At 33.6% G+C, this 22,706-nt stretch overlaps 11 protein-coding genes across 11 annotated transcripts; 6 read left to right on the plus strand and 5 right to left on the minus strand.

The window, feature by feature from the left end:
- Positions 1-707: 707 nt before the first annotated feature.
- Positions 708-1,915, plus strand: NAEGRDRAFT_29343 (uncharacterized protein; the record flags this gene model as incomplete). The annotated part of the gene is made up of 2 exons (XM_002683030.1): positions 708-987; positions 1,035-1,915. 2 exons carry the CDS (start codon positions 708-710, stop codon positions 1,913-1,915), a joined length of 1,161 nt encoding a protein of 386 aa, XP_002683076.1.
- Positions 1,916-1,985: 70 nt separating this feature from the next.
- Positions 1,986-2,648, plus strand: NAEGRDRAFT_61212 (uncharacterized protein; the record flags this gene model as incomplete). Its single annotated transcript, XM_002683031.1, has 1 exon — positions 1,986-2,648. One exon carries the CDS (start codon positions 1,986-1,988, stop codon positions 2,646-2,648), a length of 663 nt encoding a protein of 220 aa, XP_002683077.1.
- A 108-nt stretch (positions 2,649-2,756) lies between these two features.
- On the plus strand, positions 2,757-3,617 carry NAEGRDRAFT_55551 (proteasome subunit alpha type 5; the record flags this gene model as incomplete). Its single annotated transcript, XM_002683032.1, has 1 exon — positions 2,757-3,617. The coding sequence occupies one exon, from the start codon at positions 2,757-2,759 to the stop codon at positions 3,510-3,512; it is 756 nt and encodes a 251-aa protein (XP_002683078.1). The 3' UTR covers positions 3,513-3,617.
- Positions 3,618-3,647: 30 nt separating this feature from the next.
- On the minus strand, positions 3,648-4,772 carry NAEGRDRAFT_61214 (uncharacterized protein; the record flags this gene model as incomplete). Its single annotated transcript, XM_002683371.1, has 1 exon — positions 3,648-4,772. One exon carries the CDS (start codon positions 4,770-4,772, stop codon positions 3,648-3,650), a length of 1,125 nt encoding a protein of 374 aa, XP_002683417.1.
- Positions 4,773-4,834: 62 nt separating this feature from the next.
- NAEGRDRAFT_88232 (uncharacterized protein) lies at positions 4,835-5,467 on the minus strand (the record flags this gene model as incomplete). Its single annotated transcript, XM_002683372.1, has 2 exons — positions 4,835-5,095; positions 5,141-5,467. 2 exons carry the CDS (start codon positions 5,465-5,467, stop codon positions 4,835-4,837), a joined length of 588 nt encoding a protein of 195 aa, XP_002683418.1.
- A 67-nt stretch (positions 5,468-5,534) lies between these two features.
- Positions 5,535-8,698, plus strand: NAEGRDRAFT_34601 (metalloprotease; the record flags this gene model as incomplete). The annotated part of the gene is made up of 2 exons (XM_002683033.1): positions 5,535-7,418; positions 7,470-8,698. The coding sequence occupies 2 exons, from the start codon at positions 5,535-5,537 to the stop codon at positions 8,673-8,675; spliced, it is 3,090 nt and encodes a 1,029-aa protein (XP_002683079.1). The 3' UTR covers positions 8,676-8,698.
- Positions 8,699-8,872: 174 nt separating this feature from the next.
- Positions 8,873-9,924, plus strand: NAEGRDRAFT_61216 (ras family small GTPase; the record flags this gene model as incomplete). The annotated part of the gene is made up of 3 exons (XM_002683034.1): positions 8,873-8,954; positions 9,003-9,167; positions 9,254-9,924. The coding sequence occupies 3 exons, from the start codon at positions 8,873-8,875 to the stop codon at positions 9,922-9,924; spliced, it is 918 nt and encodes a 305-aa protein (XP_002683080.1).
- Positions 9,925-10,033: 109 nt separating this feature from the next.
- NAEGRDRAFT_61217 (uncharacterized protein) lies at positions 10,034-11,727 on the plus strand (the record flags this gene model as incomplete). Its single annotated transcript, XM_002683035.1, has 3 exons — positions 10,034-10,235; positions 10,402-11,639; positions 11,680-11,727. 3 exons carry the CDS (start codon positions 10,034-10,036, stop codon positions 11,725-11,727), a joined length of 1,488 nt encoding a protein of 495 aa, XP_002683081.1.
- A 1,128-nt stretch (positions 11,728-12,855) lies between these two features.
- NAEGRDRAFT_61218 (uncharacterized protein) lies at positions 12,856-15,612 on the minus strand (the record flags this gene model as incomplete). The annotated part of the gene is made up of 2 exons (XM_002683373.1): positions 12,856-15,402; positions 15,445-15,612. The coding sequence occupies 2 exons, from the start codon at positions 15,610-15,612 to the stop codon at positions 12,856-12,858; spliced, it is 2,715 nt and encodes a 904-aa protein (XP_002683419.1).
- Positions 15,613-17,499: 1,887 nt separating this feature from the next.
- Positions 17,500-20,682, minus strand: NAEGRDRAFT_77704 (exosome complex exonuclease RRP44; the record flags this gene model as incomplete). Its single annotated transcript, XM_002683374.1, has 1 exon — positions 17,500-20,682. One exon carries the CDS (start codon positions 20,680-20,682, stop codon positions 17,521-17,523), a length of 3,162 nt encoding a protein of 1,053 aa, XP_002683420.1. The 3' UTR covers positions 17,500-17,520.
- Positions 20,683-21,313: 631 nt separating this feature from the next.
- On the minus strand, positions 21,314-22,414 carry NAEGRDRAFT_34608 (serine/threonine kinase; the record flags this gene model as incomplete). The annotated part of the gene is made up of 1 exon (XM_002683375.1): positions 21,314-22,414. One exon carries the CDS (start codon positions 22,412-22,414, stop codon positions 21,398-21,400), a length of 1,017 nt encoding a protein of 338 aa, XP_002683421.1. The 3' UTR covers positions 21,314-21,397.
- Between the last annotated feature and the right edge of the window lie 292 nt (positions 22,415-22,706).

Here is a 22,706-nt window from a genome sequence, read left to right on the forward strand (position 1 = left end):
CCAAGAAGAAATTGAAGAAAGAGCCAGAAGAATTTTATTATAGTTTCAAAAATAGGCTCAATATTCAACCAATAGGTGAACTTAATGCCAATCAAGGACATGTAGACACATTAAGAGAAATGTTAAAATATATCAATCCAACTCTTAATGATTATTGTATGTGCTATGTTTGCAAGACTGCAGATGTACCAGGAAAATTTGACAGTAATAAGGCTACAGAACTTGGAGTATTTGGAATGATGAGAGGAAAACTTGCAAGAGGAGAAACCATTGTAGTTAATGGAGTAACTATTAAACCAGAAGATGTAATTGATCCTCCAACTCCTGGTTCAGAAGTTTTGATTATCAATTGTCCAAACGAAAGCTATCTTAAGAGTCTTGTCACTCACAAACAATTTGAAAAGTATTACTCAAAGGCTGAATCTGTTATTCATTGTGTCTCTCATGAAATTCTTGTATCACCACAATATCAAGAGTTTATGAAAAGATTTTCTCCAGATTGTGATCATGTTATTGTAAATGAAGATTCCTCAAAACCTGCTTCCTCATTTGTATCCTCATGTACCAATATTGTAGAGTTCAGTCTAGTAGATAAGGATCTTTTTACATTATGTTTAAATCCAAATCATAACCAACATTCTGAAACTCATCAAAAAACATTGAAATCTCTCCATTCAAATTCAAAAATTACATATGGAGAAAGTCTAATGAAATATGTATTGATACCTACCCGTAATAAGGGTTTCGATTTTACCAAAGTACCTTACATACGTGAAATTGTGCCATCATCTGTTGAAAGCAACTTTTATCAAAGCTACCCAACAATTGCTAAATATTTGAGGGAGTATTTAGACAAATTCAATGACTACGAGTATGCTTTGAATGAAACCCACCCACAAGCAAAAATTTTACAACAATGTGGTGATCAAGAGTTTGAAATTATCTTTTTGGGTACTGGTTCTTCTGTCCCATCCAAATATAGAAATGGTAAGTAACTAATCCCATTCCACCAAAATTTACTCTTGTTATTATAGTCACTGGAATCTTGTTGAATTTATTTGATAAAGGAGCAATTCTTTTTGATTGTGGTGAAGGCACGTTATCACAACTCTATAGAGCTTGTGGGAAAGAAAGAGCCGAAACTATTCTCAAAAATTTGAAATGCATTTGGATTTCACACTTACACGCTGATCACCATCTAGGACTTGCTTACTTGTTGGAAAAGCGTTCCAAATTAACCTCTGAAGATGTTGTTATTGTTGGGCAGGGACGTATCAAAGAGGCATTGAGCGAATATTTAGTTTGTTCAAGTGATACCAAATTTAATTTTGACTTTATACCTATGCAAACTCTGGAACCAGAAAGATATTGCCCAGAAAAAATTCTTCTCGATAGAGTTATTAATCCACTGGGACTTAAATCATTTATCAATGTTCCTGTTGACCATACCTGTGCTGAGGCATATGGTATTGTAATAACTCATCAAAATGGATGGAAGGTTGTGTTTTCAGGTGACACTAGACCTTGTTCCCGTTTAATTAAGGCTGGAAAGGATTGTACTGTCTTGATTCATGAAGCAACATTCGAAGCTTCAATGATTAAAGATGCCATTTCCAAGAAGCACACATGTTCATTTGAAGCAATTGCTGTAGGAGAGCAAATGAATGCTTACAGAACTATTCTTACTCACTTTTCACAAAGATATTGTAAATTCCCAATCGTAGACTCTCAAAAAACCGACTATGCTTTGAGAAATGTTGCTGTGGCCCACGATTTGATGAGACTTAATGCTAAAAAGTTAATTCCAATACCAAAGGTAATGCAAGTTTTAAAGCATTTCTGGACCATTATCGAAATGGATACACAAAGTTATGCATTTGATTTTGATGAAACAGAAGACGAAGAAAAGAAATAAACCATAAAACTTGCTCTTCATTTCCTTCTTCAAATAAAAAATTAACCAAATTTCTCTAATTAAAAAAATAATGCCACTCATCAAGAAGAAAACCCTGCAAAGTGCTGCAGATAAGAAGGATGAAAATGTTAAACATAAATCAAATAGTAAAATGATTCCGAAAATTCATGATAGTGATGATGAAGTACCAGAGATGAGTCAATCAACAAAGGCCAAGTTAGCTGTTGCCGAACTTGCCAAGCAGGAATTAAAGAAAGAATCAGCAAAGAACAAGAAGATACAAAAGATTGCTAAAAAATCAAACAAACGAAAAGTGGAAGAAGTTGATGAGCAATCGGATAATAAGAAACAAAAGAAACTTCTCGATGTATCTGTGTTGGACTTTTTGGTGGAAGAAGACAATAAGAAGAATGAACCTATCCAAAACGAAAAACCACAAATACAAGCAACTTTAGAAACAGCCGCACCAACAAAATCGAGGTCGAAACGTTTTGTTGAATTGGGATTGGAGGCAAGAATTGCTAAAGAAAAGGTTGACCCATTTACAGTCAAGACAGAAGTAGACCCATCTGTGTTACAATTTTTACATTTAGAATTCTACAAGAAGAATCACAGAAAGGATACTGCCAAATTTTTGGATGCAAAGAGAAGTACTATTGTTCCAGCCTCTGACTTTTTTGGAGAACAAAAATGGCCAATAGATCAAGTATTCTTAAACCCTTACGATTTTTAATAATATTTATTGCCCTAATAATTTTTAAATTTATTTTTTTGCAATACTTTCGTTTGAAGGAATGATCAAGCTAAAAATAAATCTTTATAAAAAATACATACAAAAAAAATGTTCTTAATGAGATCCGAATATGACCGTGGTGTTAATACATTCAACCCACAAGGTCGTCTTTTCCAAGTTGAATATGCCATCGAGGCTATCAAACTCGGTTCAACAGCTGTAGGAATTCAAACACCTGACGGAGTTGTTTTGGCTGTAGAAAAACGTTTAACTTCCTCTCTTTTGGAACCATCATCTGTTGAAAAGATTATGGAAATTGATTCTCATATTGGATGTGCCATGTCTGGTTTAACAGCTGATGCTCGTACACTTGTTGAACATGCTCGTGTTGAAACTCAACAACATCGTTTTACATACAATGAACCAATGGGTGTTGAATCTTGTACCCAAGCTGTTTGTGATCTTGCTCTTCGTTTCGGTGAAAATGGGGATGACTCTGATGATGAGGATTCTGGTGCTGGAATGAGTAGACCATTCGGTGTTGCCTTGCTGATTGCAGGTATCGATGAAAATGGTCCAAGCTTGTATCATACTGATCCGAGTGGTACTTTTACGAGATATGAAGCCAAAGCAATCGGAGCAGGTTCTGAAGGTGCTCAAACAACTCTCCAAGAAGAATACAACAAATCAATGTTCCTTGAACAAGCAGAAAATTTAGCCATTTCCATTTTAAAACAAGCTATGGAAGAAAAGGTAAACTCCTCTAATGTTGAAATTGCAAGCATTACTGTTAGTAATCCTGTCTTTACTGTTTACTCCAAAGAAAAGTTAGAGGAAATAATCAATAGAGTTGCCAACAAGTAATTTCTGACACTGATGTAAAATTGTATAATCTACCACCCATCCCAATATTTCCCAATTCCCAAAAAACCTATTAAAAGCATTGTATTTTATTTTTGTAAATATTCCTTTATTGGTTATGTTTATTCTTGGAACACTTTACTCTTCAGCCTTAATATCATCAGTTCCTTTGATATCGACAAATCGTTGTTCAATTATCTTGTGAATATCATAACCACTGACGAACTTGTCAATTGTATTGGCAATTTGTTCAGCATATTTCTCATCAAAAAGCATATTATAGTGATTAGAACCATTGACAGTGATTACTGATTTGGTGTTGAGAGTTGTTTCCATAGATTTGAGAACCTTGGTATCAATAATTGGCTTCTTATCGCCATCCTTCAAACCATGCTCAGAACGAATTAAAGCGATTGGATGTCTTAAACGAATTAATTCTTCCAATGAAGGTGCATAGTCTTCCAATGATCTCAAATCCTTTGTGGCAGCTAATCTTACATCATCATTATTTTGACTCTTTGAAAATTCAACAAATGATTTAAAATCAATGTTTTCACTATTAACAGCACCTTGAAGGAATAGAGCCTCGTTTGGAGAAGCGAATGTAGATGCTATCTTTTCGTGCAATTGAGTAACATCAGCCATTGAAGCCTTGTTGATAGGGTATCCACCATTAATTAAAACAGCACCACTAATACGGTCTGGACATTTGTTCATTAACATATATGCAATATTTGCTCCAAAACCATGACCAACAACAAAGGCTCTTGGTAATCCGTAGTATGTCAACAATCTAACAAAATCTAAAGCATGATTAACCAAGTTCAAAGAACCTGATGTTTTTTCCTTTTCCTCTTGTGTATTGTATAATTGGTTCAAATCGGTAACTTGGGTTTTACCTCTTCCCTTCAAATCCATAGTAACTATACCATATGGGTAGTTAAGTTTACGGGCAATTGTTGAGAAAACTTTTGAATTTGTTGTATAGTCATGAATAAAGACGATTGGATTTGGTGGTTTCTTTGACTTTCCTAAACCATTGAAACTTAAAGAAGAAATTTCGTAAGGATGTTGGGCGTGTCTTTTTGGTATGTTATGTTCAATCCAAGGAAAAGCCTCATCAGGATTCAAAGTCTTCAAGTCTTCATATACGGAAGCTTCACTCTTGGTTGATGTGTGGAACAAACATGAAATTTTTCTAGCGGTGCTAGATGAGGTGCTAGAGTTGGTTTTTACTGATGAACGAAGGACTTTTTTAAGCATTTTTTTCCAATTCATAAAAAATAAATAATTAAAAAATAATTAAAAGTTTCGTAATTATTTTACTAATTATCTTGCTGTGTCACTATCGATGTTCTATAATATTTATCTCTTTTGGAAAGAATAGCAGAGCATGCTGAACGTAATCTGTTAATTTCCATAGCTGTCAAACTTGTAAAAGAATAGCCCGGGAAGTAATCTTCTGCTTCAACATCTGCCAGACCTTTAGTCAGACCATCCGTCAGATTATCTCTTCTTTTATCTTCAATAGTTTTTAAGAGAGATGAAATTTCTTCTGGATTCTCTTCAAAATCATTTTTGGCACTTGATCACTTTGTGTTATTAATTCGAATTAATAAAAACATTACCTACATTTTCAATAAAAGATATCCTATTTCTAAAAAGTGATTTGGCATTGGATAAAATTGGTGACTAACAGATGACTTTACTGATGCCTCCTCTAGCCAGGAAACTTGAAGCCATTCGGGTATTATTATTTTACATTGATTCAATTTTTTGAGATGAATAGCTGCCCACAAAGGAATTGTAATTTCTTGATTGGCAAGAGCAGGTCCTATTGAACAGGTTATTAACTTGATGTGTGGAAGGTTTTTTGTTGGTCGGATTGTTATCATGGTTTCCTCTGCCAAGTACTCCAACTCTTCGTTAGATATTAGGTTCTCCCTATGTCTAAACATTTTTTAAAAAAGTTGGCGGGAATGTTTGAAATTAAAAATAATTTAAAACTCCATTCAATCAAAAAAAATGCAAAAACTTTCATCGCAAAAATCTCTTAAGAGTTTACTTTACGGAAAAAAGTCTGTCAATCTAAAGATTAATTTACCTTCACAATTCAGGAATTATAGTTTTAAAAAAACAAATTCCGATTATTCAATTTTGAAGGAAGGCGATAATATTCATGGTTGGGTCCTAACTTCAATAGAAAATTTGAAAGATTTTGACTTGGTTGCCTATCGTTTAAAACATTCACAAACTGGAGCTGAATACTTGCATCTTGACGCTCCTTTTGATATGAATAATTCATTTGCAATTAATTTTGAAACACCTCCAACTGATGATACCGGTATGCCACACATTCTTGAACATACAACTCTTTGTGGCAGTGAAAAATATCCAGTTCGTGACTTGTTCTTTAACATGATGAAGAGAAGTTTAAACACTTATATGAATGCCTACACAGCAAGCGATCATACCACATATCCTTTCAGTACTCAAAATGAAAAAGATTTTTATAATTTGATGTCTGTGTATTTGGATTCTACTTTAAATCCTAGGATTTTAGAAACAGATTTCAAACAAGAGGGACATAGACTAGAGTTTGAAGATCCTCTCGACTTGAATTCAAATTTACAAATCAAAGGAGTTGTTTATAATGAAATGAAGGGAGCCATGAGTGATAGTAATCAATTCTTTGCTTATAATTTACAAAAATCAATTCTTCCAAATACTGTTTATGCTTTTAACAGTGGAGGTGACCCATCAGCCATACCAAATTTGACTTACAATCAATTGAAACAATTCCACCAACAAAATTACCATCCTAGCAGGGCAAAAATTTTTACTTATGGATCTTTTTCATTTATTAATCATATCAATTTTTTAAATGAAAATGCCTTTTCAAAATTTTCTGAATTACCAGTAAGAAATTCTTCAAGCAAAGTTGAAAAATTTACAGAACCTAAACAAGTAGAAGTGTTTGGGCCACCAGATTCCATGGTTATTGATGAGGAAAAGCAAACTAAAGTCTCTGTTTCTTACTTGATGAATGACAACTCTGATGATTTTGAAACCTTTTCCCTTTCTTTTCTATCCGCCCTATTGATGGACGAGCCAAGGGGTGTTTTTTACAAGAATTTAATTGCTTCAGGATTGGCTCCAGATTTTTCTCCTTATTGTGGTTTTGACTCTTCAATGAGCACTCCAATATTTTCTATTGGAGCTCAAGGTGTTGCAAAGAAAGACGTAGAAAGTATTGAGCAGGCAATAAGAGCAACATTTGAAGAAGTAGTTCATAATGGAATTGATCAGGGTCTCATAGATACAGTTTTACATAACGTGGAATTATCAATCAAGAAAAAGTCAACCAATTTTGGTGTAAACATTTGTTATCCAGTATTCTCCAACTGGATTCACAACAATGACCCAACAGGTACTTTTAAAATTAATAGTCAAATTGAAAGATTGAGAGGTGAACTTGAAAATCCAAACTTTTTCAAAGAGAAAATCAAAAAATATTTTATTGAAAATCCGCACCGTGTTACATTTGTAATGCATCCAGATCCTAAATATTTCGAGAACCAAGAGAAGAATGAAAATGAAAGAATTGAAAAAATATCCAATTCACTAACTGAATCTGAAAAAATCAAGCTTATTGAGCAATACAAGGAAATGGAGAAGGCAAAAGAATCACAGGAAAAAAATGTTGAACTATTACCTACTGTCACAATCAGTGATCTGTCCAGACAAATCATGGATCCCCAAAATGTTCAGTCTCTTCCAGGATCTCCAGAATTCCACCTTAATGTAGTCAAGGGAACTAATGGTATTGTACAAGTAACATCCATAGTTCCAATATCATTAGCAGAAATTCCAGATCATTTACAAAAATTTGTTCCAATATTTGGTAATGTAGGTATTTTATCAAGTATTTAACTAATTTTTATTTCTTCTTATGTAAAGTTACTTGTAAGAGTTGGTACATCACAAATGGATTATCTCCAATTGGCCCACCAAATAGAATTGCATACCGGTGGCATTGATGCTAGCCCTTTAATCATTCCAAGTTTAGAAAAGCTGAATGACTTTTCTTTTGCCCTTAAATTCTCTTCATACTGTTTGGAAAGAAATGTAGAAAAAATGATTGAGCTCATGAGAGAAATTTACACAAATACCAACTTTTTTGGAAATTTAAATTATTTACAATCTTGTATTGATCAATCAGCAAGTGATGCAGCAAGCGGAATACTTCAAAGTGGTCACCACTACGCCAAGCTCCATGCTTCATCCTCTCTTTCATTTTATGACTATTTAGTAAATAGTACCAGTGGTATTGGTGCTATGAAGTTTATTAAGGAACTCTCATCAAATGCTGATACTGAGTTAATCGCCACCTCACTTCAAGAATTGGCTCCTTACCTTCTCAGAAAGGATAAAATGAAATTCCTCATCACATGTGAGGAGCATCAGGCAACTAGAGTTATGAATGTAGTGAAGGAGCAATTCTATGAATCAATTCACAATAACTCTGTATCAAGTTTGGAAAAGATGAAGGCCCAATTAGACTTTAAGCCTAATTTTGTCAATACCTATCTTTCTATTCCTTCTTCGGTTAGCTTTGTTGGTAGAGCTTTAGCCACAGCACCATTTGCTACAAAGGATTCGGCTCTCTTGAGGGTAGTTTCAACAGTATTGCATTCTAATTACTTGCATCAAGAGGTTAGAGAACGTGGTGGCGCTTATGGATCCAATGCCTCACAAAGTATGAATGGAGTTTTCACGTTTACCTCATATAGAGATCCAAATCCAAGCAGAAGTATTGCTATTATGGCTAATGCCTCTGATTGGATCCAAAAGCTTGGTTCAGTAACTAGCAAAACTGTTCAGGAAGCAAAACTTCAAGTTTTCCAACAATTAGATGCTCCTGTCACTCCACACGTTCATGCCCAAAGCAAGGTTATATATGGTATTAACGATGATTTGCGTCAGTTCAGAAGAAACGTTGTTCTAGATGCCACAAGGGAAGATCTTATTGATACTTGTGTTAGATATCTAGGAGGAGAAAATGACAAATCTTCCTCCAATACAATTATTGGAGGCAGTATTGAGAAGGACATTGACCAAAACGAAATGTCAAAATGGGTATTAGTTAAAGATGAACTTAATTGAATTAAAATAAAAATGAACATTTTACATCCATTTCATTTTCCAGCCATTAAAATGCATGTAGTTCAAAATATTTTCATTTATTTCCTTGTGTATTATTTTTCTATTTTCAGTTAGAAAGGTGTTAGATTTGTGTGTTTTTGGAAACCTTTTTTGAAATGTGCACTTTCTGCAACACGAAACCAATTCAAATAAAAAATATGAAAAGATCAAGCACAATACCAAAACCAAGTAATACAGGTAGTGACAAAATCAATGATGAATTTATTCTTTCAATTGTTGGTATGTAATTTCCAATCACTTTATTGATGAACTTTAATCACTGTGAAGGAGATGGAGCAGTTGGAAAGAGTTCTCTCTCCACAAGATTTATGCAAGGTACTTTCGATAAGCAACAAATTTATGATCCTACCATTGAGGATGCTTATTACATAAAAAGAAATGTAGATGGAAAACCAACCCATCTGGAATTGATAGATAGTGCAGGACAAGAAGGTTTGTACTTTTAAAACTCATTTCCAAACTCTTTTTTTAAAGAGTAAGTTTATTCTTTTGATTCCCTCACCATTATAGATACAAAGCCTTGAGGTCAACTTTTATGAGAAGATCATTCGGGTTTATTTTTGTTTTTGATGTTACAAATGGAGAAACCCTAAAAGCATTGAAGGAGTACTATGACCAAATAATAAGAATTAAAACTGGTGATGAAGAATACATTCCTGATTCCAATATTCTCCAAAGGCCCCCATTTCCTTGTATATTTTTAGGAAACAAGATAGACCTTTTACTAAAGAACCCACAAATTGCAAAATGGAAAGAGAAAATTCAAACATCCCAACAAGAAGAAAAAAGGGATAAGAAGCTCCTTAGAAAGCTTGACAAGGAAGTTAGATCCTTCATAGAAAGAGAAATTATTGGAATTCAGACAGGAGAAAAGAATACATTCCATCTGCCTCTTTACTGGACATCAGCCAAAGAGAATATTAATGTAGTTGAAGGGTTTGAAGGAATAGTAAGAGAAATGAGAACAATGTCAATCCCTATAGCAAAACAAAAAAGAATGAACAACACACCAAAAACTCTCTCTAATCAATCAAGTTCAACTGAAAGAAGACGATGGTCAAGTTTTAGCTCTTCAAAAAAGTCCACTCCTAATCATTCCATTGAAAAGCCATCATCATATCCAAGCAGAAGGGGAAGTTTCTTATTTTCCTCATTTAATTGTGATAATGATATGGAAGACTTAGTATGAGTAGTAACATTTCAATTCTTAATAAACCTTAACTGTAGTGCATATACTCATTACATTTTTAAAAAAAATGCCTAACTCTAGATCTTCATCAATTTCCAACCGTAACATTATGGAGGATGTTGAAAGTGCTCTGGATGATCTTGAATACTTTGATCCCATTCTCTCACCATTGGAGGAGGAGAAGATGTGTATGGACAATATTTGTCAATGCCTTAATGACTGCTTCTTTATGATAAAACAATATACTGAAGGAGAAGAGTCATTTAATGTAATTTTAGTGGACCAATCTTTGGAGTGCTTCCAGCTCGCAAGTAAGTACAAAATATGTTCATGAATTAATAACTTGCTAAGTTTCTCTTCTTGGAGCCGATACATCCCCAGAGAGAATTTCGGAAATTGGATTAAAAGGAAATAATAATATTCCCTCCTTTCTTTCCATGATAATTAAATTCATCTCTCTTGATTTAACAACAATAGAAGTGGAACCTTCATCCAATTATTCCCAGCATCAAATTGTAAAAATATTTATTAACTTGAAGATTTATGCTCTCAAGTGTTTGGCCAAGTTGATTTCAGTTTGTTCCTTAGAGACAACTGAAGATTCTTACAAAGAACTTTCTAAAAATTGTGCAGAGCTATTTGTAAAAGATGAAGGTCTGAATGCTCTTTTTGAATGTCTTGTCATTGACGACAAGTATGACACAAGCGATCAATCAGATGAAAAGATGAGGTTAATCATTGTGGAAACTTTGTTCTTTTTTGTTTGTAGAAATGAAATTGCAAGATTAGCAGTGGTTTTTCAACAAGGTCTTTTACTAATTATGGAACTTATGACAGTAGAACCTAATTCCACCATAAGAAGCTATTATTGTGCCATTTTGAGAGAATTTTGCATCACCTACCCAGAAGATTTGGTAAAAGAAAATTGTATTGAAAACTCAGTTTCTTACCTTGCAGCAGACCCTTGTGATGATGTGCGGGCTTTGAGTGCTGAAATAGTGGAAATGTTAATCAAAACAGATTCAACTAATCTAGAGAGAATTGACTTGATTGAAATTGCTAAATTGTTAAATTCTGTGTTGAACAATGACACCTCTGCAGTTGTAGAATCTTGTTGTAAGCTTTGTGAAACACTTTTTAAAGAAGACACCCACAAGATCATTCATTCTGAATTTATTAAGAACAGTTATTGGGTATCATTGGTGAGAGTAATGAAAAACCACGATTTCAAAACAGCCTCTTGTGCCATTAGAGCTATTCGGTACTTAGCCCAGTTTTCTGAAAGAGACGATTTAGCACAAAAATGTTTGCTGAAGTTTGATGCAATTTCAACCCTTCTCAAGTTCTTGTTAGATACAACCTTTGATAAGAGAACCAACATAGAAGAAAAAAGGAGTAAGTTTAAAAAAGAGAGAACACAGAAACATCAACCTGTTGCAGTGGATGAGGCTTGTGAAGTTTTGAAAACAACTATCAAATTGGAATCAGCATTTCTTTTTTCTATGCTATTTTATAGATCTCCAAGATTGAAACAAAAGGTTAAGGATGATCTGAAGGTGTTTCCAAATTGGATTATGGCTCTTCGAAGAAAACTCGTACAAGCTGTAGCTCAAAGCGAAATTTCATATTTTGAAAATGTTGAAATAACAAATGAGTTGGGATGGAATATGGCAAATTTTGTTATTGAAAAAGAAACAGTTTACGACGAAAAAACAGTTGTTGAGTATATTTTAACAGAACCAAAACCTCCAACAGAGGAATCTGGATATCAAGAATTTGATGGACGAATTAAGCAATTCTTGATCAAAAGTTGTCTTTCGCAAACGTTTGAACAACCAGAATCCCAAGAGGTGCTAAATTCGGTTCAAACTGAATCCCCCAGAAGAATAGATCCCCAATCCCCAGTTGCAACAAAAAGAGTGGAAGTAATCAGGAAAACAAAATTGCCAGAAATTCCTTCTCCTAGAAAACAAGCAATAATTTCCACCCATTCGCCAAGCATTCCCTCCCCAATTTCTGTTATTCAAACACCTGAAAGGGAAACAGCAAAATTCAATGTAATTCAATGGAAGGCTCCTGTTTCACTTCTCTCTCCTCAAGACGGAGAAGAATTTACTCCTGGTTATTTTGGTCAGCCAATGAATAACATTCCAAAGGGGGATAAAGTTGAGAAACGAACAGAGAAAGTTTCCAGGAATCTTTTTTCAAGTCCAATGAAAAACATTCCAACCTATGAAGAGGTGGACTTTAATCGCCTCATTTGTATTTGCAAGGCATACTCAATGTGGTATGAGAGTACAGAGATGAGGTATTCACGAGAGGAAGAGCAAGACAGATTTATCACAACCTTCCAATTAGCGAAACTAGGAAAACAATCTCCAATGTATAGTCCACTTAACTCTCCCAAAGATCCAAGGGCAGTCAAAGGAACACACTTGTTTTATCAAAAGATACCTTACCATTTCAAACACTCTCCTCAAAAATTGACAAAAGTTTGGAATGATGAGCATGTCAGAGCATCGGATGTATTTCAATTCCATGTTTTATTCGAACAACTTGATGAGAGAACTCTTTTACAAACAATTGAAAATTTAAAGAAACATTTAAAGGTAATCTCGAGGGACTTTGTAGTAACTCCTAAAGAACACAACGCACGTGGAAGAAAAGTATTCCTATTAGATTTGAAGCAAAATATATTACCAAAATTGGAACAATCATTTTTGGATTTGTTGAAAAGGGGAAAAGAATTCGGGTTTAATAGAATACTTGAAATTATTAATTCTTGGAAAGAAGCAAAAGTCAGAGTCGATCTGGCATTAACTCATGAAAACATGTTAGAAGTATTAGAGTGTGTAAAAATTGAACTTGCTAAAGAACAATTAGAAAAAATCAAACTTGACAAGTCAGAAAGTAAATAAATATTAAAATGATTTATTCTTCGTCTGAATCCTTTTCCCACCTAGCATTGTATCGTTTTCTACTCTCTTCCTTTTCCTTGTCTGTAGCCTCTCTAGCCTCTTGTCTCTTTTGTTTGACTGTTTCATAGTCATCCTTCAATCTATCTTTCAACTTTTGGTATCTTTGCTCCTTGGCTGATTCAATCTTGGAAGCTTGTTTTACATCTAGTAAAGGATCATTTGGTGTCTTGGTTGATTTGATTTGCATGGTTTCATAATCCAAAGCCTTAGCAATTTGACCACTTTGCAAGTTAACACGAGGAGCAATTTGAGTCTTATGTCCCTTAAGGGTGTTCCATTCCATACCTAGAGGATGTGCAAAAGCACCATCTATGACGGCAGCTTCCACTTGATTATGTACTGGAATAAGGAATTTGTCAGGGATTTTGGCTGTTTCTCTAATGATGACATGATTTAAATTAGAATCTGAACGTTCATCAATTTTTTGCTCTCTAATCTTCTTTTGAAGTCTTCCTATTTGTCTCTTCTTCTTTTCCAAATCTCTCTTTACTTGTTCTTCTTTACCAAAACCAGCCCAAGATCCCCAACCTGGTTTAAATGTTGTTGACAAGTCTGGCATATCAATTTCTTCGTCAATAGCTCTATCTTTTTCCTCTGCAAATTGTAATTCTAAATCATCCCCAGCAAAAGCTTCTTGCTTCACCTTCTTCTCAAATTCCATTTGTTCTCTATTCTTTTTACTGGTGCTAACTACTGCCTCACTTTCTTCTTGTTCATTATTATTTGAAGAATCAATGCCAATCTTGGTATCATCAGTGTCAATAAGAATCTTGGTAGCAATGTCCTTATTCAATTTCTTCTTTTTCTTATTCACAGTATCTGTAATATCATCACTATCTCTGCTCTTTGTTTTTCCTGCTTTGTTGAGCCATGGATTTTCCTTTACAGATGTCCTTTTTCTCTTCATGGAAATACTTGTTGTTGCTACTTCCTCACTGTTTTGGAGTGGTGTTTGCCCAAAAGTCTTGCTTTCAATTTTAGTTGTGTTCAGTACTGTTGTTTGAGGAACATTATTGGATGCTACGCTTGTTTGATTACTTGATACCTTGAGAGTGGATTTTGGAATAACAAAAGAATTCTTTTCAAATTTAGATTCAATAGAGTTATCCTCTTCACCAGAACTGGAATCATTTTCTTGTTTTTTAGACCCTTTTGAAGTTTTTGAGAATTGCATTCTTCCAGAAGCCTCTTCACTATCAGTTACATTTTTTCCTAAATGAATTTCTACATCTCTTTCCATTTGATTAACAAGATCCATTTGCTCTAACTTCTTTTTATCCTCTGCTTTCTTCATAAACTTCATGCCAAATAAACCCTTGGCTTCTTTGTTTTCTTCTCCAGCAATGGTTTGTCTCATCATTTCAAAGGGATTAGATTCTCTTTCTTTTTTGAAAATTTCTTCAATAACTTCTTCCTCTTCGTCACTTTGATTTTCCTCTTTTTTCGTCTGTTTTTTGATAAGTTCTGTATGAATTTGAAGTTGATCAGCAACAGACTGTCTGAGGTCATCATTGTGAGACTGATGTTTCATGGCATGTCTAACCCATTTGGATGTATTCTTGTGTCTCATAGTCAATCTTTCAGTAATCATTTCTCTTTCTCGTTTCATTATTTTTTGTTTGAGTTCTTCTTCGTCCATGTTTTTCATTTCCTCTTCTTCTATTAATTCCTTTTGTTTTTCCTTTTGCTTTTTAAGAATTCTTCTATAAGTCTTACTCTTTATGTTTTTTAGCCATTTATTCTTTCTGGCCAACTTTTCCATTTCTCTTCTCTTATTCAAAACTTCCTTATGTCTTGCCATAAGTGCTTCTTTATCCATGTTTGATAGTTGTTTTTTAGTGGCTTCAAACGATTTCAACATTTCCACTTCGTTTGTGTCATCAAATACGCCACTACCTTTTATACCTTTTTCTAAAATCTTTTCTTTTTCTGTCTTGTCTCTAAGATGCTTGTAAATTATTGGCACATGTCTTGCATTTTCCACATTCTCAACAACAGTATGCCATTTTTCCATTCCTTCATCTACAATGTCAAAAGCTGCTCTTCTTTCTTCTCCTTGAATTTCTGTATCCTCAAGTGCATAGAATAATCCAGCTCCTTTTTTGAATTGCTTGTCAATTTTCTTCAATTCTTCAATGTTTTGTAACTCTTTTTGAGTTTTGTCTGCACTAACTCTTGTGTCATCGGAGTGTTTAGTAGTGGCAGAAATCAAATCAGAAAGCTGAATATCTTCGTCTTCACTTTCGTCATCATGAATGTGTGTAGCTTTCTTTATAAGTTTTTGTACATTTAATGAATCATTCTCGTCTTCATCCGATGAAGATTCTTCATCACTTGACATTTGTACTTGATTTCCAGAAAGTAGTGACTTCATTGTTTCTTCCTCTTCTCCATCGTTTGGAAAAAAGCCAGATACTTTTTGCTTCTTTGCTAACGATTTAGAAAGAGCATTATATTCATTTTCATCCTCATCCGATGAAGAAGTATCAAACTCGGAATACTTTTCAAATAACTATTAATGTTTTAAATTAAATAAACATACATGTTTTCTAGATTCATTTCTATCTAAAACACTTTCGTTTGGTATTTCTTCCTCTGATTCCTCGTTATATTCAACTTCGTCAATCATTTCCTTGTCAGAATCACTAGAATACTCTTGCTCTTCCTCTCTGATTTGTTCAATAAGTTTTTGCTGTTGTTTGTTCTTCATTTTTTTTGTACCAACCCTATCAAACAATCCTTTGATGAGAAATATTAACAGTTTTATTATTTGCAATTTTTGTTCGCCAACTACTAGTTAAGTAAATCATTGAATACATAATAATTAGTATGTATTTCTAATGCTGTTTTATTTACATTATTTATCATGAATGCTCACAACATTTAATTCAACGATACGTCATCAACACTTTAAAAAAACAACAGGACACGTCGTTTTTGCTATCAAAGCATTGCAACACAATATGGGAAATGTACTCTCTATGATTGGGTTTCAAAATAAAACTCATAATTTTCAAGAGGAATTACAACGATATGATAAAGAGATTCGATATTATCATACTAGACAACGTAAATTTAATGTTAGAGCAAACTCTTTTCCGAACCGAATTTCCCAATTAATCATATTTATTGGAGTATTAGTTTGTACATCAGTGTACATGCTAATACCTCCTCCAGTTGCGTATTATGCAATTGTTGGGATTGGATTTTTATTTATAATAACGTAAGTAATTTCATCTTGTGTTGATAGAGTGATTGTTGGATATAAATCATGTGAATATTTAGAACTTGGATAATCAAGAAAGTGCTAGTAAGATACTATGATAATACTGTTTCATCGTATAACTATGACATTGAGCAATTACTTTTAAAACAAAAGGAAATACTTGAAGATTTGAAACAACAAAACGATTACTATGCCACCCATGACCTTATCCAAAAATATGAGAGAGCAATTCAAGTATTACAGAGACATGTAACAAGAAAAAGGAAAAAGTTGCAAATCTTTAAAAATTTGAAAAAGAGAAAGGATTTTAAATCATTGGAAGAGGAGTACGAGGATGATATGGAAACAACTGAAATTTTACTTTCTAATTATCCTTATTTTTCATATGAAGTATATAGAAAATATGCCACTAGGAACACACTGCTTGATTCAGAAAATTCTAGTCAACCCGAACAAGACAAAACAGAAAAAACAATGACAACAATTACAACTCAAACAGATTCATCGCTGGGAATAGAAACACACTCACAACAACTGCAAACCCAGCAAATACTAGAGCAAAGTATGAACAAACTCTATTCTATGGTTTCTGCCATAAACGAGAACCAAAAACGAGTTCAAAAAATTCAATCTCTTCAAACTGTAGCAGAAAATGCTAGCCCTTTATTCAAATCTCATTCATTCCGTATTCCAAAAGAAAAAACTTCTGTTTCAGTAGGAACAATAGAGGAAGACAGCGATACTAGAAAGCGAGCAAACAGTCTTTCTTCTCAAGAAAAAGCTGAAAGCAACCAAGAAACTAATCAAGGTACTGAAGAAAGGCTGGAAGTTTCAAAGATATCTGAACTAGATGATCAATTGCTTAAGTTAAAACAGAGAGAACAACTGTTAAAAGAGAGAGAGGCCAAATTAATATTTAGAGAGTTGAATTTTGAAAAACAACTAAATGCCCTGGCTTTACAAAAACAAAATGCTATCTCTCCAAACGCTTTATACTCACCAGAGTTGACTGGTAAATATAGAATAAGTATCGATAAGAATAATAATGGCTTTGTTGAAAACTCAAAGACATGTAAACCTAACTGGTTTGACAGGTTGATGGACAGAGTGGTTGGTCAATCACCAGAAAATTGTTATGCCCTTATATGCTCTAGGTGTTGTTCTCACAACGGATTAATGATGATGGATGATGCAGAAAACCATTCTGGATATAAGTGTTGGAACTGTAATTATCTCAATATCAAATCATCTTCTGTTTCAGATAGTGCAAGTGTAGTATCAGAAGTGACTGATGTACTATATATGGAAGAACATGATGAGGAAACCAACGAAACCAATGAAAATGAAGAAAAACAAGAAGCTGAAGAAAATACAGAGGTAGAGGATTAAACTTTATTTCTTCTTTTTGAGTTTTTGTACAAGTTCATCTTTTCTTTTCCTCTTCTTATCATCATTTGCAGTTTCTGTACTTCTTTGCATTCCCTTTTCCTTTTGAATAATGAGTGTTTTCTGTTTGGAGGTTTTGGCATCTACTTCTTGATTATTGACAATATGATATGGGAAATCAGCTCCCAATTTCATGATTCCTGGCTCAACAACTTCCACACAAAGCTTCCTTCTGTAATTTTTAGATGTTTTAACATAAATACGAATATTAACATGTTCGAACACAGTGAGGGTAATTGTTGGTTTGTTTTGATCTTCAAAAACTAAAGAGTCTGTTTCCTCGTTAAAAGTAATATTTGAGTATTGTACATTGTCTTTTGTGAGGAAAATAACATGCTCAAAACCAAATCTTGGAATAAAAACAACGATACCATTACTTTTCATTTGTGTAATGTAGGCTCTCTCACTTGTGATTGGATTGGAATTAAAATACACATTGGTGTACAATTCTACAGATGACCTTTGAGCATATTGAGACATTCTATTTCTCTTATTCAAATCATTCATTAATCTTCTAGAGTATTCACGGTCAGTAACCTTTTCTGTGAGAGGATAATAACCAATGGCAGCCCCCAATAATCTGTGAACAATTACGTCAGCATATCTACGAATTGGCGATGTAAAATGTGTATAGATTGGCACAGCTAAACCATAATGCCAATATTCTTCTTGACTGCAATCACCTGAGATAAAGTAAACAGCTTGCTCCATACATCGAGTTACCATAATACGAACTAGGGTATCCATATATTTATCCTTAATTAGTCCAGAACTTCTAATATTACTCAAGGTTTCATTCAATATTTTGGATGATGAAATATCTAAATTGATGCCATGCCTTTTCAACATTTCCAAAAGAGGCTCAAATTTTTTAGGGTTAACAGGAGGGTGACGACGAAGACAAGCAACCATAGGGAATTCTTTAGTTATCTTCTTTGCCACAGCAATATTGGCCAACAACATGAACTCTTCTACCATAGAGTTGGTTTCTCTAAGTTGGTATAGTTCTACGTCTGTTGGGTTGGAGGATTCAGCCTCCATACTGAATTTTACAGCTGGAGAAGCAAGAGTTAATGAGCCAGCTTCGTTTCTTTTCTTCTTCAAAATTTTAGATATTTGCATTAACAACCTCAAGTCAGTTGCTAATTCATCATCTCTTTCCTTGTCATCAATAACCTTCTGAGCTTCTTCATAAGTCATGGATTTTCTGGAACGAATTAATGATTTGGTATAGTCTACGCTCTTAATATCCCCCTCTGGAGAAAATTTCCAAATAACAGAAAAGGCCAACCGATCAACATGTTGTCTGAGGGAACACAAGTTGTTCGTTAATAAACTAGGTAACATTTCGATTCTTCTATCTACAAGATAAACAGTGGTTCCTCTCTTAGCTGCTTCAATATCAATTGCTGTTCCTTCCTTAACAAAATTTGTAACATCAGCAATATGAACTCCAATTTCAATAGAGCCATCAGGTAGTTGTATGGCATGTAGAGCATCATCAATATCAGTACAACCAGGAGGATCAACACTGACAATATTGAGATGTCTTAAATCTCTTCTACGTTCCATATCTTTCTCTGTAGGTTGCCAATCTTTTGGAGGTAGACAATCAATAATGGATTGAGAAAATTTATAGTGAGGTACGTCATGCTCAAGCAGAATTACTTCAGATTCAGTGTCGGTATTGTAAATTTCACCAATGGTACTAATATAGTGCCCATCAGGATATTTGGAATTTACACTCCATCCATCTATCATTACACATATCCTCTTATTCATCAACTCTTTGCACTGTCTTGAAACTATTCTTATTTTTGGGATGCATCTATCAACAGGGACAAATAACACCTTATTAAGACCCTCTTCAGAATCGGTATCCTCGTCTAAACTTCCACAATATGATCTCCAATTTCGTTTAATAATTCCAACTACTTTTCCAGTTGGAATTAATCTTTCAGAATTCACAAATCTAGAATAGAATGATGATGTAAGTGATTTTTCACTAGAGTCGCTCTCTGATGTACCTGTTAGAGGATGATTGTTTTCCAAATCAATATCATTATCATCCATAATAGTTATTGAAGAGGGTCTTGACCATTCAGATTTTGGTAATATTTCTACAGCAACAATATCACCATGAATGGATCTATTCATGTGTTTAAAGTTCTTAATAAGTACTGTGTTAAATACTTCAGTTGAAAGAATTGGATTTTCACTTGTTTCAGTAGTAGCATCAGAATTACCAATAATTGCTCCTAATTCTTCTTCTGCAGATTTTGTATCCGAAACACCCTTCAACTCGTTTTTTCCCTTTAAATCGACTACAAGTTCTTGCATTGACCTAAGAGAAACAAAAGCTTCATTGATATTATTCCTATTGACGGTAATTCTACCTTGATGTAATTTTTTTGTTTTGATTCTTCTTAAAAGTGTGTTCATAGGAAGGTGATCCTCAAACAACTTGTTTTGGCAATTTCCTTCTTCATCCACCATTTCATCAGAATCCTTTATCTCATCAGTGTAATTTAATAAATCTAACAATTCCTCAGGGTAATTACTCTCACTAACACATTCCCTAACATAATCATGAATTGTTTTTGCAGTAATTTCCATTTCTCGTGCTTTTCTCAAATTTTCCTTGTCATTTGTTAATAAATAAATTGGTTTACTTTCTGCAAGCTTTCTCATGTACCATAAAGCTGTAACTCTAATAGCTTTATCATTTCTGTCATTCATAGACTCCGAAATTTGTCTCTCACCAACATATGTTTCTCTGTGATGCTCATTAGAAAATACATAAAAATGTTTTCCTGATTTATCCTCAATTAATGTACGTATTCTTTTGTAAATATTATAGTTTTGATTTCTAACTTCATTCAGTACAGTTTGAAGAATAATAGCATTTGTAATTGATGGATGTTCCAATATTGTTATCTGATGAAGAACAACATTTGTATCAGGAATGATAAAACAACTAGCATCTTCTTGAAGAGAAGAACCAACACCTGTACCAATGTCATCACGGAGATAATGTTCTCTAACAACTTTAACAACGTTACCCTTCCTCGTTTGCTTTATGAATGATGTGCTACTGCGGAGAGACATTTTTTAGCTACAAAAAATTGAGTCATCTTCAAATTCTTCGTGCATTAGCCTTTATGCTCACATTATTATTTAGTTGTCTGGTTAATTATTTAATAATTTTGCTAAAGATCTAAATTGTATTCGCAAGATGGAGAAGAACACTTCTTGGTTAAAAAATCAAATTGAAAGGAAAGAGGAAGAGATTACTAATCTGCACGAAATACTGGCCAAATTGTATTCAGAAGAGAAAGACAAGACAATTGTGGATGTGGAAAAATCATGGTTTAACAAAACTAAACAATCTTTCACAGAAAAATTGTCGGAAAGATTTAGATATGAAAAGTATAATATGTCTGTTGATTGGAGATTAAAGATTAAATTGCAAGAGGTGTGTCCTTTGGAGTATTATTATGACAGACTGTTATTATGTACCAACAGGGAAGTCTTTAACTTATTGGATATTAATCATGGATGCAAAGAAGAAATGGAAATGGTAAAAGAGTGTTCAGTGAAAAGAGAACGATTCACACAAGAGTTAAAAAAAAGAGAACGTTTACAACAAGAGGAAATGAAATCTAACATTTTCTTTCCAGCCTCTGGAATAACAGAAAGACATTACAAAACACATTTGGAAAAATCAAAAAAGGAATTTGATAAAATGATGCAAAACTTCAATAAAGAATAGGGTCAATTTTTACAAAATTGTATATACAGTAAAATTACAATGATATTAATACTAGTTAGTACTGAAGTATGCATGTTTGAGACACTCAGTAGCACTTGGTCTTTTTGTTGGATCGTATTCTAACATTCTATATAGTAGATCAACACCATGAGAATCAAGCTTTTTGTGGAGAATATCAGAAGAAAATTGTTCTTTTGAAATTCTTCCTTGTGAAGGAATTGATATTTTCTTTGCAATCTTATTCATCATGATATCATAGTTTGGAAGTTGTTTTAAATCAGGCCATTCATTACTGATTGGCAATCCTGTTTTTGAAATAATACTAGCTAGTTGAGATAATTCGTCTTTACCAGTGAATAATGGTTTTCCAGTTACCATCTCTGCAAAAATACAACCTAAACTCCAAATATCCACACCAAAACCATATGATTGACTTCCTAAAAGAATATCAATAGATCTATACCATAAAGTAACAACTTCATGAGAAAGTTTTCTTACTGGTATTCCAAAAGATCTAGCCAATCCAAAATCTCCAAGTTTAAGCTCTATATTTCCTGTTTCAGGATTTGTTGATTGTCTACTTGAAGAATTTGAAGAGAATGCATTTACAAGAATATTTTGTGGTTTTAAATCTCTATGAAGAACACTCTGCATGTGGCAATATTCTATACCCTTCAACATTTGTCTCATAAAATTTTTAACTTGTCTGGATGGCAGTCCTTTTCCATCTCCAGCAACATTATTTATATACGCTTTTAAGTCACCATAGTTACAATATTCGAAAACTAGTGTTAACTGATCCATGGAATGAACTAAATCAACGAGTCTTACAACATTAGGGTGTTTCAATTCTTTTAAAATGGCAATTTCTCTAATGGCTGTACAAGGAACCCCTTCATTTAATTGGTCAAGTTTGATACACTTCAATGCTACCAGTTGTTTGTTTGGTCCCATAGATTTATATACCTCACCATAAGTTCCTTCTCCGAGAGGTTCTATTTTTGCATAATTAAATGATTGAAATTGTGAAGTACTATCATCAATTGATGATGTATCCGATTGGTCCATATTCATTATTGTGATAATTTAAAGCTGTGATCTTGGTGCTGTTAATGATATTTCAAACAACAGACTTTTTTTTAAATTAAATAATTAAAAATGGACGAAAATAGTTTTGATTAATATCACCCATCCATACAAAAGTGCTACAAAATTTGCTTTTGAAAAAAGTCTTATTTAATATCTACTCCAACGTTGGATACATCTTAAATTAACATTCCCGCCAACACATTGGCCTCGTTAAACTGTTTATACTTGCCGCCAAATAATTTACTGTTTTCCAACCAACTACAACTTTAAG

This window comes from Naegleria gruberi, assembly GCF_000004985.1.
Source record: "Naegleria gruberi genomic scaffold NAEGRscaffold_1, whole genome shotgun sequence".
NCBI classification, from domain to species: Eukaryota; Heterolobosea; class Eutetramitea; order Acrasida; family Naegleriidae; genus Naegleria; species Naegleria gruberi.